This window comes from Bactrocera latifrons, unplaced genomic scaffold (assembly GCF_001853355.1).
Source record: "Bactrocera latifrons isolate USDA-ARS-PBARC rearing strain unplaced genomic scaffold, ASM185335v1 scaffold_7, whole genome shotgun sequence".
Lineage (NCBI taxonomy): Eukaryota > Metazoa > Arthropoda > Insecta > Diptera > Tephritidae > Bactrocera > Bactrocera latifrons.
Window position 1 is genome coordinate 3840738 of NW_017537378.1, and position 15418 is coordinate 3856155.

The 15418-nt window shown below is 37.8% G+C and overlaps 1 protein-coding gene and 1 long non-coding RNA gene across 13 annotated transcripts in view; both read left to right on the plus strand.

The window, feature by feature from the left end:
* Positions 1–15418, plus strand: part of LOC108975828 (smoothelin-like protein 1) — a 58051-nt gene that overhangs the window by 35971 nt on the left and 6662 nt on the right. For 4 of the 11 annotated variants that reach the window (XM_018944571.1, XM_018944570.1, XM_018944574.1 and 1 more), the window contains 4 exons: positions 87–280; positions 7792–7905; positions 8005–8080; positions 8861–9322. In XM_018944571.1, coding sequence (XP_018800116.1) covers positions 87–280; positions 7792–7905; positions 8005–8080; positions 8861–9322 — 846 coding nt within the window. Of the gene's footprint in view, positions 1–86; positions 281–902; positions 996–7791; positions 7906–8004; positions 8081–8322; positions 8390–8860; positions 15209–15418 lie in introns of those variants that run through there. The other 7 variants (XM_018944566.1, XM_018944568.1, XM_018944567.1 and 4 more) reach the window with 4 other exon arrangements.
* Positions 1595–2819, plus strand: LOC108975830. Of its 2 annotated transcripts, none has more exons than XR_001993898.1 (2): positions 1595–1677; positions 2727–2819. It is a non-coding gene; the product is annotated as an uncharacterized LOC108975830 (long non-coding RNA). The 2 variants fall into 2 exon arrangements; XR_001993897.1 differs by lacking the exon at positions 1595–1677 and adding an exon at positions 1935–1983.

A 15418-nucleotide genomic window follows, 5' to 3' on the forward strand; every position in this document is an offset into this window, starting at 1 on the left:
AGTATAATGCTGAGCGCATACAAACCATATTATCACATGTTGTGTTATATAAGAGTTAAATGGTCTTAATATCTCTTATACCACAGTTGTAGAGGAAGGTGATACGGCAGAGGATCGCGAGGCGCGTTCATTGTTGAATAAATTTCTGGGTGCCAGCGTTATAATGAAAGGTGTCGAAAGTGTTTTGCCAACAACCAAACAAACAACAACTACTACCATTACCAAAACTTCATACGGCGATGGGGATGATGGCGACAGAGACCTACTGAAGAATAAAGCGGTGAGTCCATAGAAAGAAAAATATTCTTAACATTACTGTATTACACTTAGCTAAGTACCAGCGAAAAAGATATGGCACTTACTTGAGGGAATAAATGAGACACGATTTCCCTAAATAAATAATAGAAACATTGAACTTTCTAGACACGGCGTCCCAGTTTTTCAACTTTTTTAAAGTGACAGTACGAAATTCAATTCTGCTGTTAAAGTTAATTTTTATTTAATTTTTTAAATAATTTATGTCAATTAATGCTTTAAGTTGTAAATAATAAATCTATACTTCAATGTTCACTAGTTTGATCCATTTCAATCACGATCATAATAAAACCCTAAAAGGCAGCTGAGAAGCCACATCTTCCTTGCAGTGAGAACTCCCACACTCTCTGCTCTTTAATTTCGCTCAGCGCATGTACCAGTTGTTCATAAATTCATATAACTGAATGTATGTAAATGCATATGTATGCATTTGCCCACTGAAATATGCACATACGCTAGCACATTTGCGTATTGGATGTATTTATATATTCTTATTTATGTTCTGTACATATGGCACGAACTGCTTTGGTGCCGCCGGATACTTGTGCTTGCCAGCTTCCTAGCTTCCTGCAACAATTTGTGCTTTTCGCTGATTTAGTACACACTCGGAGGCGGAATCGATCACTTGTATGTCTCAAGTGATTAAGGCGTAGGTTGCCGGAAAATAAATTGACCAAAAAGTAATTGAAAGATATACATACATATATGTATATTAAATATTAAAATTATATAAATTGCTGCATAAGTGAGATTTAAAACAAGTGACTATGCAGCTAAACAACCATTTATATGTATATAAGTGCCATATATAACAGTTTGTGCATATGTAGTGCTGTTATAAAGTGAAGTCGTTGCGAGAAATGTGTCAAATGAGTAACTGTATAAAATCGAATTTCGAAACGATTATTTAATCATTTGTCATAAGGCATATGTATATGTATCTCTATATGTTTATACAAAAGCATATATGTATGTACATCGCGAATGCAATTAGTGAACTACACCTTTGTGCAACGAGCCTCTACGCACAAATATATATATATATATATATATATACATATGTATATACTACATATATGTACATAAGTACACCTGAGTTGAGCCCGTCGAGGACCAGTATTCCCTCTCGGCACCTTTTCGGCGAGCAGCAACACAGCGAGACAGCCAACGAAATGCTCTAATACGAGACAAAAATAGCCATGATCACACTATTTTTATGTTTGAAAAATTTTCGAAAATTTTCAAATCATTCTTTTTTAGTTTATTTTCCGTGGAGAACGCAACATACACTGTGTGCTAAAAGTGTGCGTCGATAAGCGTGTTTATTTAATACCAACCGCAGTGGATTTTGTTTTTGTCAAGGTTTACAAAGTGTTTAAATTGTTTCACGAGAAAAATTATAAACATTTTAAAATTATTCAATTATGTCGCTGCAATATAATAGCAAATTTACACCCACCAAGTTTTATGGCTCGCGTTTGTGAATACTGCAATTATTTCCGACAAAAGTGTGCGCACAGCCAAAAGCGTTGAAAATATACATTTGTCTGTTTGTATTGTATATTATAATGTGCGTTTCCAAAAATAACAAATGTCGGAAACTTTCTTCAGGAGAATCTGGCCAGTTTATTTTCTGCTGTTGCCGCTGTCGGTGCCAACTTGCGCCGAGTATGAAAGCGGAAAATTACAAAAAATTAATTAATATTTATTTAATAAATTTAAAAAAATTAAAATTAAATATTTTAGTTTGAAAGCGGAAAATTACTAAAAATTTATCAATATTTATTTAATAAATTAAAAAAAAATTCAAATTTTAATTAAATATTTTGTGTAATAAATAGATACTTTTGCGGCAGATATAAAACGGCATTTGTGAAAATTAGTGATAACAATACATATATGTATATGTGCATATATATATAATTGAATGCAATAAGCCAAAAAATCGTGTTGAAAGGAATTACAAATTTTTGTATGTATGTATGCATGCATGTAAATGAAAGTTTTTTATAAATTAAAATACAAAAATTTTCAAAACTTACGTTTCTGGTATTTAATTAATTACATACATACGTACAAATANATATATTATTTTATAATAAATATTTGAATAATATTTACTTACTTAAATAAAAAACAAAAAAAATCCATAAAGTTTGCATACAATTTCTTAATACCACGAATTAAATTTTAAATTGCGAGCAATTTTGATTAAACAAAATTTTGATATCAACTGCCAAACAAATCTGCGAAGAATATGGAGCACTTGCATATACTCGAATGCTTCGCATACTTCTGAGCAACTACTAAAGCAATTACCACACCTACACATACATACATACATACGTGTGCTCAGTCAATGCACAAAAATGTTCTAAAAATTCAACGGTGCATTTCTATTTCTTTAACAGATAGCGTGTGATAGTGCGACGTGCCAAAAATCTTAAAAAAATTCAAAAAACAGCTAAAAATAATAGCTAATAACTAAAAAAGCAAAAAAAAAACAGAAACTAAATTATTTTTGGTTTGTTCAGTTATTTTGAGCACACACACACAAACACGTACGTACGTACGATCAAAAGTACCTACAAACGTTTTTGAAAAAAATTGGACGTGCTGCAGTGGCTGGCCTTTCAAATACGCACCGAAACGCACAGGGAACGCAAACGCGCTGCACAACACAAAATTCGTGTCGCGAGTGTGCAAATATTCCGCCTCGAGTTGTTGCACTCAGAACAATTTAGGCCGCTGCCACTTCCGCTGCCAAACAGGGTAAGCACAGTGAAAGCATTGCAATTTCTTGCCGAAAAAGAACAGTTGCTTTTTTAAGTTTGCATAATAATTCGTTCCAGCATGCTACCGTTATTTTTCTTACAAAACTTCGCTATTTCAAATATATTAGTTTTAAATTTGCGCGTTGCTTTCCCATTTGGTCTTGCTCAAATCGCCGCGGTGTGTCTAAAAATATTGCAATGATTTTGTTGTTCAATACACCTTCGATACGAATTATTTTTTTAATTTTCAAAAATTTTCAAAAATTTTCAAAAATTATAAAAAATAATTATTTAAAATGGGGAAAAAACTAATCCAACTTGGCTTAAGACGCTGCGCAGCTGTTGATTTGACCTTGCTTTTGGTTTAGTGCTGCCAAAATATGTATATAAATCCCCCGTTCTCGTAGGTGTGAATATAATATAATTATTTATACATATGTGTACACATGTCTACACATATAAATCTGCGTTATCTCGACATAACGACAAGTGTGGGTGGCTATGCAAATTCGCTAAAATGCTAAAATAATACAAATATCTAATTATATCATTTTCTAAAATTTGTTTTAAACTCCGTCTATTTATTGCACTCCCTGTGGAGCTACCGTTAAGCCAAAGCGCGTCCATTATCTATTTTGTTTGATGTCTTCCCCCTAGATGTCAGCGACTCCCAATCGCAGCTTCCATTGGTCATTATCTGCATGGTACTCATATACATTTATATACATTCATACACTAGCACCTATGTGTGTGTGAGGCTATGTAAAATACGTCTAAGCAGATTTAGCCGCGTATCAATTAGAATTACTTTGGCTCGGTCATGGCGATGAGTTGGTATTTTGCGTCAGTTCAATGCCAATGACTTTTATTTACGCGCAATTTCTTCGTTGTCTCCTTAAATAAATATTTACAAATACATATGTATGTCTATGTATTTTTATATTTGTATGCATTAAATCTAATGCTGTTCTTTGTTGATCTATAGCTTCTTTCATTTAATGCCAAGTACACGGAATTTGACATCACAACGCAACTTCCTAATTCAAATTAGAAGAACGTTACACTTAGAGAATATATGCATTTACATACATATGTATTTAGAAACGTAGAGAATCTAATTAAAATTACACATATGCTTTGTTGTTTTTATACCCTAAACAGTTGGGCGATTCAAAAATAAACATTTTTTTTGTTTGATACTCTGAAAAATGGGTTCCTAGACACCTCTAGGGAAGCCTCTCCAAGAATGAGTTCTTAATTGTAACGGGAAGGTCCTCCCACTTACAATTTTCTATTTTTTCTTAATATCATATAGACAACTTTATATCTGGCTTCCAACTACTTGAAAAAATATTTTGTTCCTTAGATTTTGTAGGAAATTTAATGCTCTACAAAAAGGTCTGTACGATTTTTTCGTAAACCCAACCGTTTAAAAGATATTAACAGTTAAAGTTTGATTATTTTTGGGAAAATTTTTTATTTCTTTTGAATTTTATAATTGAAAATAGATGAAACTACTACTACTGAACAGGTTGCCACAATACTTTTGACACCCAAATGGAAACGTCGGAGACCCTATAAAATATATATACTATATAAACAGGCTGATCGTTGATCGTCGATATATGTATGTATATTCACAAAATGACATGGGTTATTGTCCAAAACAAAGATACAATATTCGAAAAAATTTCAGGTCTGAATAATATAGCATATACAAACTGATCGATCAAAATTCAGTTCTTGTATGAAAAACTTTTTATTTGAGAAGATATCTTCACGAAATTTGGCATGGATTATTGTCAGAAATCATAATCGATCAGAATATTGAATGTAGACTAAATGTCCAAGAAACAAAAAAAAAAAAAAAAAAAAAAAAAAAAAAAAAAAAAAAAAAAAAAAAAAAAAAAAAAAAAAAAACCAAGTGCAATGTAAACAAAGTTTGAAACCATTAACTTGGTATTTAAAGTTGATCCTATACTATATATAACTCATATGATGACAGACATATTCGGTAAAAGGCTTCTTAGAAAAACGAAAAGCATTATATGTATTATATCTGAGTTATTTATTAACTATTATCATGTCACATATTAAAAAAATGTTTTCTGGATTTCATTAAGGTACCTCACATACAATCACCAATCATTCATCTTTAGATACTGGGGTCTTTGTTTTGGACATATTCAGTACCTAGGTGCTTGAACAGTTTTAAAGGAATTATTAGTGCAAAGTTTTATCCCGTTATATTAATTATTTATTGATTTATATACTGGGAAATGAAAGTTTCAATTGGAATTTAATTTTCGCCCCATTTTTTACACCGGCTCCCATAAAGCCTTCTCATACCATCTCGGAGGTAAATTTAACGTCTCTGGCGTATTCAATTATTGATTTGTCGCGCTTTTAGCAGTTTTAAACCGTATCGGGGTTATAATCCGATTTACTCCATTTACACACTGTCGGTAGGAGTTCTTATAATACTTGAGCTGGGTAAAACTGGATGTTGTAGCTGTAGTGGTTTAGGCGATATGTACATTAAACTTATTAGAAGGCGGCGCCACGCCCACTTTTTCAACATTTTTTGCTTACAGATGCACCTTGCTGCTTACCCTGGACCAAATTACAGTTTTATATCTTAATTTCGTGCTTAGTTAATTCCGTTAACATGGCACTTTGTGGGGGTGGCAATTGCGTGTAACTGTAATGTAGAAAGGGTTTTTGTCTCGTGGTATTCTTAAGAACGGGAGTATACTAACTTCTTATACACTACACTAAATAAATAAATACTCATATACATATGTGCTTCGTTGATTTTTATCATTTTTTTTTGTATCAACTGTGATCTCAAAGTGCTTAAAATTGGCCGCAATGTTTAATTTCTGTGCCAAAAAATTTGCCAAACACCAAGTTATGTGTCAAGTTACTCATCAATTATTTTAACTCACACATACTTATTGATACAACTTTTAGAATGGGAAGAATACCTGGATATAATAAGTGTCTGTAGTGACAACGTAGTTACTGAAATACTTCTGAATGGAATTTGCAGTGTTCTTGCTCCTTTCCTAGTTTTTAACTAACTCATTGAAACGAAAAAGTTCAGTTAGTGGTTAGCAAACCGCTGCATTTCATATATTGTAGTTTAGTGCAACTTTTCAATAGCCGCTGATGCCTCTCAAACACATTTGTTTTTATAATTGCTCGCAAACATAGACAAACACTAGCAGCCAAAGACGAGGGAAAATAAAGCATCACAATGTTAGTAAATGCAGGTGAATTAATTGATCTCTATAAATAAAATTAGAACATGTGAGACACTATTTGTTTTGTTTACAAAAATCTTTCATTTCGAAGACTCTTATGCTCAGCAAGAAGCGGTGTATTTAGAGCATATGTACATTTACTCGCATTTCTTTGATTTGAATTTCTGAGAACAACGGCCTCTACAGCACCATTGGCTGGCATTGCTCTGTATGCTCGTTGAGAATTTTGTTTAATGTTTTTTTCTGCTTGTTTTAATTATCAGTGTATGTCTGCTTGTGTTACGTAGTAGCATACGTACATTTCTATGTACTGTGAGGCATTTCTCTTCAACGTATTGAACATGATTTACGTCCAAAAATAGAAACGCGTGTTGCGGCTATTTGTTATTTTTCAAAAATTCGAAAATTTGAAAACGTCGGAAACTTTACGACAGAAATAAATAAAAATAAAGCGAGAGAAAAAATATTTTGCCATGTGGCCGTTCGCTTGGCTGGCTGTTTGGCGTTCGACCGATTGTTGTTACCAAAAATGGTGAAATTCTTGGTTGGCCGTATTTTTGTGGGAAATGTATGGTTCACAATTTAAATTGAAATAATTATTTGTTTCATTGTTTTTTTTTCTCTGAAGTACTCGAGTATAGTATATATGAGGTTGTAAGAAATCATAAAAACAAGAAGTTGTTGAAAATTGAGCGCATTAAATGAAATTTATTAAAATGGGAAATTTAAAAAGTATATTTAGTAGCTTCCTTTTGAAGCTATTTATTTTTTAAATTTTTCTTGGAGAGTCCTACAAGTTTTTTGTGTTTTTTCCTACACATACAACAGTGTGTCTATCTACATACATAAGACGACCATGATTTGTGTTTTTGTCTTCCAAAAGGCATCAAAATATAAAAGCACTTAGTTATTTTTATTAGAAAATTTATTTCAAATAAACTGAAAAATATTAATTTACGAAATCACAAATTTTAAATACAAGAGTATGTGTGTAATTAGGCAGAGGAACAAAGGAATAAGTTTTACGCCTTGCATCTTTTCACATTGTTGCAGTTTTAATTCACTACGCAATAATTTTCTTATGAAAAAAGAGAGACAAAATACTTGTATAAGGTCATTTGCTTAATTTAATGGAAAATGAGTTCGTTTACCTTCGCACGAGTTTAATTAACTTCCGAGTTCTGCTATTGTATGAGGCTCTTCATCTACATACTACACATACTATGTAAATGCATACACCCATATGTGGATCAATTTGTATTTGTATTTATAATAGTAAATAAGCGTACTACTTAATTTTAAATATTGTAGAACTCTTCATAAATTCATGCACACATATAGAAATCTTTGTATGTTCATTTCATTTAGTAAATATACATAAGTCTGCCTCGGTCCACAAATTCACTTACTTACTTTACTGTTGCCTTGAATTGCAGGTGAAAACCACTCGCATAACGAAAACGACCAAGTCTGGAAGCTCTTCAACACCAGTTACCCGTACAACTTGTGATATCGAGGAGATCTGGGACGAAGAAATCTTAAAGGAATTGGTAAGTGTGCCACGCAATTTTATTTCGCCTCGTTACAGTCATTTTGAAAATTTGAAATTGAAAACATTCCATAACTAAAATCCATGAAATCTCGCACAGCTTGAACAGGCCACAACATACGAAGAACGCCGGAAGATACGCGCGCGTCTACGAGATTTAATGGCGGAACGTGAAGGTAATGACAAGATGCATTGAATTCTAGAAAATGTGGGAGCAAAATTATTTTACAAAATTTGGTGTTTGAGAATTTCAAAAACTTATTGATCAGTAAAAAAAAAAATAAACCTTTTGGTAATAGCGGTGTTGGGTAATTATTAGTCCTCACAAAACACATAAGTAATATAAAATATTGAAACACCTTTACTATTTCGGCAGTAGTTCCTATTGAAATAATAATTACCTTTATTTTGTTTCTAGATTGATAATAAGCTAGGCAAGACTCTGTAAATCTTGATTTGGGTATCCAGCCAATACAGTATTTTAGGTACATACTTAAGCGGTTGGTATGCGTTTGAATGTGAACGTTTACATATAATGTTTCCATTATCCAATTTATCTTCAATTTAGTTGTTGTTTTATGTACCGCGCTTCATACACTTCAGCTCATACGTCTCTACTTTCATAATACCGCCATTTGCTGTCAACTCTTTCATATGGTTTATATCATTGTGCGTTTAAAGTAATTGTATATTCATGTGTTGTACCGAAGACAAGTGCTCCACTTTCCAAAAAATGAAAAATATTATCTTCAATACACAGTGCCTGTCAGCAAAAATTTTTGGATATGTTTCAATTGATGGGTTTCCGGTCAAGTGTATTGTCGATCGTTTACGTTTCAATTTGGTACATTACACCCGAACTGTCAAAAACCTTTCCAAATTATCATTTTTGAAATCGATAAGTTTTTGTTAGAGCAAAAAGTCTTACGCTTTTTTTGTATTTGTACTATCTTTAGAGAAAAAATACTTAAAATCGGGTGATATATCCGAAAACGTTCCAGAAGTCGATGAAAGCAGTGCTAGCGAGTACGAGGAGATCATTGAAGAGGTTACTGTAACCGATTACAGTGATGCTGAAGCCGACCTAGGCGAAGAAGAAGTATTTAAATCAAGTCAAAATATAGCTAGTGAAACTAAAGAGACCACAGATAATATAGAAAAGAAAGGAGAACAAGCAGAAAACTTTGATAAAGAAAAAGTTACTAGTGTTACTGAAAATGTAAAAGAAGAGAAGGTAAAGCAAGTAACTAAAGAAATTGAAAAAGTAAACTTAAAAGCAAAAGAAAGTGTTGTCACAAAAGAAACAAACGAAGAAGCTGACGTTGCAACCGATAGTAAGAATTCAAACTCGAACGAAGAGACTGTAGCTGAATCGAGTGTCGATAAAACCGATTCGAAATCCGTCGATGACGATAAGGGTGAGTCCCTAGTGCCGCTATTGCAAGATATTTTGCAAAAGAGTTTGCCAAACGCAATTGCCAACGCACGGAACTTTCAAGAAAGAGCACCGAATGCGGAGCTGAATCTACCTGCAATCACTAGCACACGTACAAATAAGGGCTGTAGTAGTAGTAGTATTAAGATTAGTGAACATAGTGATTTGTGTACTGTTAATAATTGCAACAACAATAACAATACCACCAACAATAACGAAGACAGTAAAAACCACACTGACCACACAAACGTAAACCACACACACAGTGACCCAAATATAAAACCAGCACGTGCAGATTGCACGAACTCTGACCAAACCTTAGATTCAAACTCGTCTGAAACAACAATGACACGTGACATTGTAATGCCAAAGAGAACCGGCAATAGTGTTAGCGCTTCCCAACAGAAGCAGCTGGATAGGTTAAGCGTTCCTCAAAAGGAGGACTCAGGTACGGAAAGTGGTGAGGACTTGCGTCTCATTGCGGCAGGTTTGCGTGATAGTTTGCAATTGCAAAGTGATTCCAATTTAATTGAGGAGGTCACAACAGCTCTTACACGTCTCGAGTTGTCACTGAAAGAAGGCAAAAACATACCGGTTGATGGTAGTAAACGTGAAGCGTTGTTGGCTTTGGTCGCACGTCTTCAGAACGGTCTCACTTCACGTGATGCAGCAGTAAATTTGTCAAATATGGCCGATAATGGTGGACAGTTTGATGAAACTTCTTCACCGGAGGGCGACGGACAACGCGCGAATCGACAACGCTTTGCTCGACGACGAAATCGTAACAGCCGCCATACGGTAGGTGTTAGTCGTGAAGAATTAGCTGATGCCCGTCGCTACATGGAAGATATGCAGTTGATGGACAATATATCAAACTGCACAACGCCAGAAAGTGGCATGACAGCAAATCCACTTACGCCACCACAATGGTTTCCCATCGAGAAGAATCCTTCGTCGGGTGCCATAGTCACGAACAGCTCGTCTTCTACACTTTACCGCCCGAATCAATTTGTACCGAATCAACTTAAGAACTCTATAGAATGTTTGAATGGTGACGCGCATAGAACCCTTAGAGAAAATGATGGCCAAAAGAGCAAACGCCCCTTGTCAGGTAACTTTTCGGTAAGCTTTAAGCCGAATCCCACCTCTAATGATCCTGAACCCTTTGTTAATGACAACCAAGAAGAGCAGAAGGAGTTTCACGTAAATGGAAATATTTCGCCTGACTCTGTCTATAAGTCTAACCGTTTCTCAAGCAAGAGACAACTTATGAAACGCGCAAACACCATTGATATACCAAAGACTAAGAAATATAACCCAGATTTTGACACAGATTCGGAACAAGAGGAGAAAACGCCTCAACTCGGTTTGAAACGCACTCTGCAAGTTAATGTTAAACACAAAGTGCGCAACGCTGTGCCGCCTTTCGTGCCAAAGACCGAAAATGATCACAAATTTCTAGCCTTCATCAATAAGCAAAGCGCTAAGCCTGGACTTGGTTGGACCGGTTCGCGTTCTGTGTCGAATTGGACTAATAAGTTCGGTAATTTAAAGCACACGTTTGAGGTGGGTGCTGCAGCACAGGTCACCACGGGCAAACCACCCCAAGCACCTGGACATGTGCCACACAGCGCAAGTAAGAGTTACTGGCAGAAGCAAGTGGCGAACCAAGAACATAATCAGCATCAACAACAACAACAACAACAGTACTTACAATACCAACAACAACAGAGGCAGCAACAACAACAACTGGCATATCAGCACCAGTTGCAGCGTAGTCAGCATGAGGAGAATGAACGTTTACGTCGCATGGAGAGAGAACGCCTCGAGCGTGAACACATTGAACGTGATCGGCAGGAGCGTCAACGTTTAGAGCGCGAGCGTCAGGAACGCGATCGCCTGGAACGTGAGTTCTACGAGCGAGAAATTATGGAAAGAGAGCGATTGGCTGCGGCACAACATGCTGCCATGCCGAGCATGACGGTGCCCAAACCAGCACCGGTGAACAAATTCCAGCATGCTCCTCAATCCGTTTTTCGACCCATCGAGAACAACGACGCACATGGTCATAACATTTTCAAACCCATACCACAACTGCCACAAAAGTCAAATACTTGGCAACCACCGTCCATCACCAAGAAACCACACTCAGCACCTGTGCAGTCGACATCTGCCTCACCGCAATTCCTGACTACAAAACCGTCAGTGAATGGCGCTCATGTAACATCACCCTCATCTACGACTTCATCGCCCATTGGTCTGCCTTGGGTTGCGAAGCCCGCAGTAGACAATAGTGATTTCAGAAAGAAAGCGCATACTTTCGAGGAGCGTTCACAAAATGATAATCACCAACATTCATATTTGCAGAGGCATCATTCATTACGTTCGCCAAAGGTAAGCCAACCACAAATGAATGAATACAAGAAACGTCCTTCGCTGCCAAACGCAGCCGATCCATATACGGCTGCTCAGAGTCAATATGTGCCACAACAGCAACAACCATCACAAGTTTACGCATCAACAACTAACATATACGCAGCTCCACCACCGCCAACAAATATCTCCTTTACATATGCCGACTTAGCCCGCACTAATAACTACAAAAGTTATCCCTGCCTTCCATCGGCTGTAGAGACGTCAATAACTGCGGAATATGTGCGACAGCGCGAAAGCTCACTGACCGATCCTCATGCAACACCACTGGTTTTAACCAGTTCCAACCCAACCTATGAGCCGCCTGCAGAAAATCAAGTATTCTACAATGATGCACCATCACCAAGACAATTCGATTATGCGAGCCCAATAGATAGTGCACCAACAAGTCCCAGTATTTTAGCAATGCCACCAACTGATTATACTGATGACGATTTGGACTCGGATAACTTAATGGAATATCGTGCCGAAACTCGGGTAATGGGTAAGCCACAAAGTCAAACTGCAGTTACAATACGGGACCGTCGAACGGCGCATGCCAGTGACGATGAAGTCTTCGGCAAAAACTCACGCAGCGCTCAAAGCCTATTGCAGACAATGAGAAATGTTGGTAAAAGTGGAAGTAATATAACGAAGGTTAAGAAAGATCCTGTAAGAAAAGTGGAGTCACCAAAGGTTTGCTTATCTCCAGATGGTCGTTCATACCAAGCGCCAGTTGTCGAACCTTTATTTCCTCAAGTTACCAATTTTGAGCCTAATCGTATCCCAGAATATATTCAGAATCCAACAAAGGCGGCAGCGCAAAGCAAACAAAAGAAACCGAGACCAAAAACACCACCAAAACCAAGCCAACAAATGGACCGAAGTTTGCAATTGGCGCGTACCGAGCAGAAACACCGATTTGAGCAGCAGTCGAACATGGATAGGACAAAATATTCAAATGAAAATGAAGCTCCGGCTCAACAGCAAAAAGTACAGTATCAGACGGTTAGTGTTTCTAACACTTCCTCCACCAACTCAGTGCCATACACAAGTGAAACCCAAACTGCTTATACGGTAACTTACCCCACCGAAGCCATCCACGAAAATCCATATGCTAAGCAACAACCGAATGCTTTACCTCTGCAGCGAAATCGCAATTCCACCGAGAACTTATCAACCATTTCGTCAATGTCACATAACTTACCTTCACCAGGCACAAGTTGGACGCCGAATCCTATTCACTCGGTAGATGAAATTTTGTCACAACCTAAGCAATCGAAGAAAACTGTGGACGTCCAAAGTTTACAGTCAAACACTTATAACCCACATCCATTTGTGGCAACGCAGACACAACCCATGTCACAAAGCAACTTACAGGGTTCAGCACAGCCAAAACCCCAAGTGGCCCCAAAGCCTGCGGTAAAAGGTGTACAAACTGCACCACTGTCAGAATCACACCCAAATTACCAGCCACAATATGTTCATACACCCAGCCAAAAACCTCCTCCTCAGGCTCCATTACAAACAAAACTGCCAGCACAAGAAAGACTTCAACAGCCACCGCTACAAATCACACAACCCAGAGCTAAACCCACTCCCAAATTGACCACACGTAGTCAGACTTTGTCGTCATCATCACAAAGCCAGACCTCGGAACAACACTACGCGTATCAGCCAATACAGCCGGTCTCAAAAACGCGTGCCTTCGACGCAGCAATGACGCCTCTGAAAACGCAGAATCGCGTGCTGTCACAACAGTCGCTGATCTCTAATAAGCAACACCAGTTCGACCATAAACAGGAACAGCAGCTGCAGTTGAATGATCTGCGTCGCAAAAGTCTTGGCAATGTCTACGACGTACAGCAGCAGCAACGCAAAGCCGCCTACATGTCGGAGACAAAGACAATAGTTAAACAGGAGTATAAGTCGTCGGCGCCAGCAGACACGCCAGACATCGTAAAGTCATCACTGCCCAAGGAGGATATGCCCATACTGAAAAAATTCGGTCCACCACAACGCCACCATTACATGCCCAATTCATATCAGAGTCCCACAGCTAATACGCAAACCAAAAAGTTCGAAAGCAGCACTAAGGTGATAAAGAATACAAAACATCAGATTGTTCAGCACTCAACGCTGACGAAGAAACCCTCTATTGTGGAAATCCCGGCCACACCGCAGCCGGATGAAGACCTCATACCGCGCAATATTGTTTTTAACAATATTAGCGCATTTACGTCCATGTCGCGTCGCCAGGAAGATCATGAGCACTCGCATTTTAACGCACACCCACGAACGAATCGTTTGAGCAAGAGTGATTCGTGGAATCAGATTGTACAAATGCAAAATCAAGCCAATATCCAGCAACCAGCGACATCGCCGAAGTTCGGCAACAGCGGTAGTGAATTGCGGCGCACCAAATCCGGGCACACTTTGAATGTGCGCATGTATGAGGCGGGCATAGATAAGACGGAGGTCGGTGAGAAACAGCGCACCGTGGCGGCTTACTTCACAGGCAAAAAGTCGCCCAATCAACTTGGTGGTGGCGAAGCAGTGGAAATGCGTTCAGCAATAACAAATGCAACAATGTCCACTGCAGCGACGGGAGCAAAGAAGTCGACTATTAATCGTCATAGGACTAGTGAAAAGATTTCGGCGAGTCGCAAATCGTTGACTGCAGTGACCAGTAACGGTATGCCAGCGCCTGCACCAACTATATTGGGCGGTGGGTTGACACGTAGCGCAACAATGCCGCACATAGCTAGTTTGAATCTGCTCGACGAGAGCAACGTTGAAGACGCGTTCGAGCAGCTGATGATGGGCTCGTAGGATGTAAGGCTTGCACGCTGAGCTGGGGTCACACGTGTGCCAACCATTCCAAATTGCAAAAGCGAGCCAACATAACATAAACGAAGTGCATAGTGCCTAAGAAAAAGTTTAGTTGGAGTTGTCAAGTGAACTCAAACTAAACCTCTACATTAAAATTAAAAAGTTACAATACCAAGTTCACGTTTACAGGCCAGTTACTGCCGGGTAACTCGCCGCGTTTCAAACGTTGTACAATAACAGTATAGTCAATTAATAATCTTTAGTGCGTTCCCTCTTGCCATATTTCTCAGTCTTCTCAATTATTTTACGTATTGTGACTGTTCTGCGACTCTGTACGTATTGACGTGAAGGAAAATGGAAGAGGAGGGACCACATGTTGTTTTATTATTGAAACTTTAACGCCGATTTCAATTTAACATCAATACACAGTCGAAGGCTAATATCATAAACCAAACAAATACCATTACACGCACAGTACACTAAATATTTGAGTGCACGAAATGGCTCAGTGACCATCGGAACTCCGCTAATGCCCACTTGGGTCACTAGCGATTGCATTAATGCAATGATGTCGAAATTGACGGAATGCCTGCCAGAAAGATTGCGCCCAGCAGCATATGTTAGATCAACAGCTTCATTTAATGCAAGAGGCCACACCGTTTATCTTGAAGACGATATGTTTGGTGTGACCACCACTTCAAACTTGAACTGTGCTCAACCTTCTACATATCTACTCCATTCAGTGTGAGTTCATCTGCGTTTTTCATGTGTCTCGCTTTTCTGACCTTCTCCACAACATTACAAACTGCTTTATCAGTGCGTTGTTCCAAACACT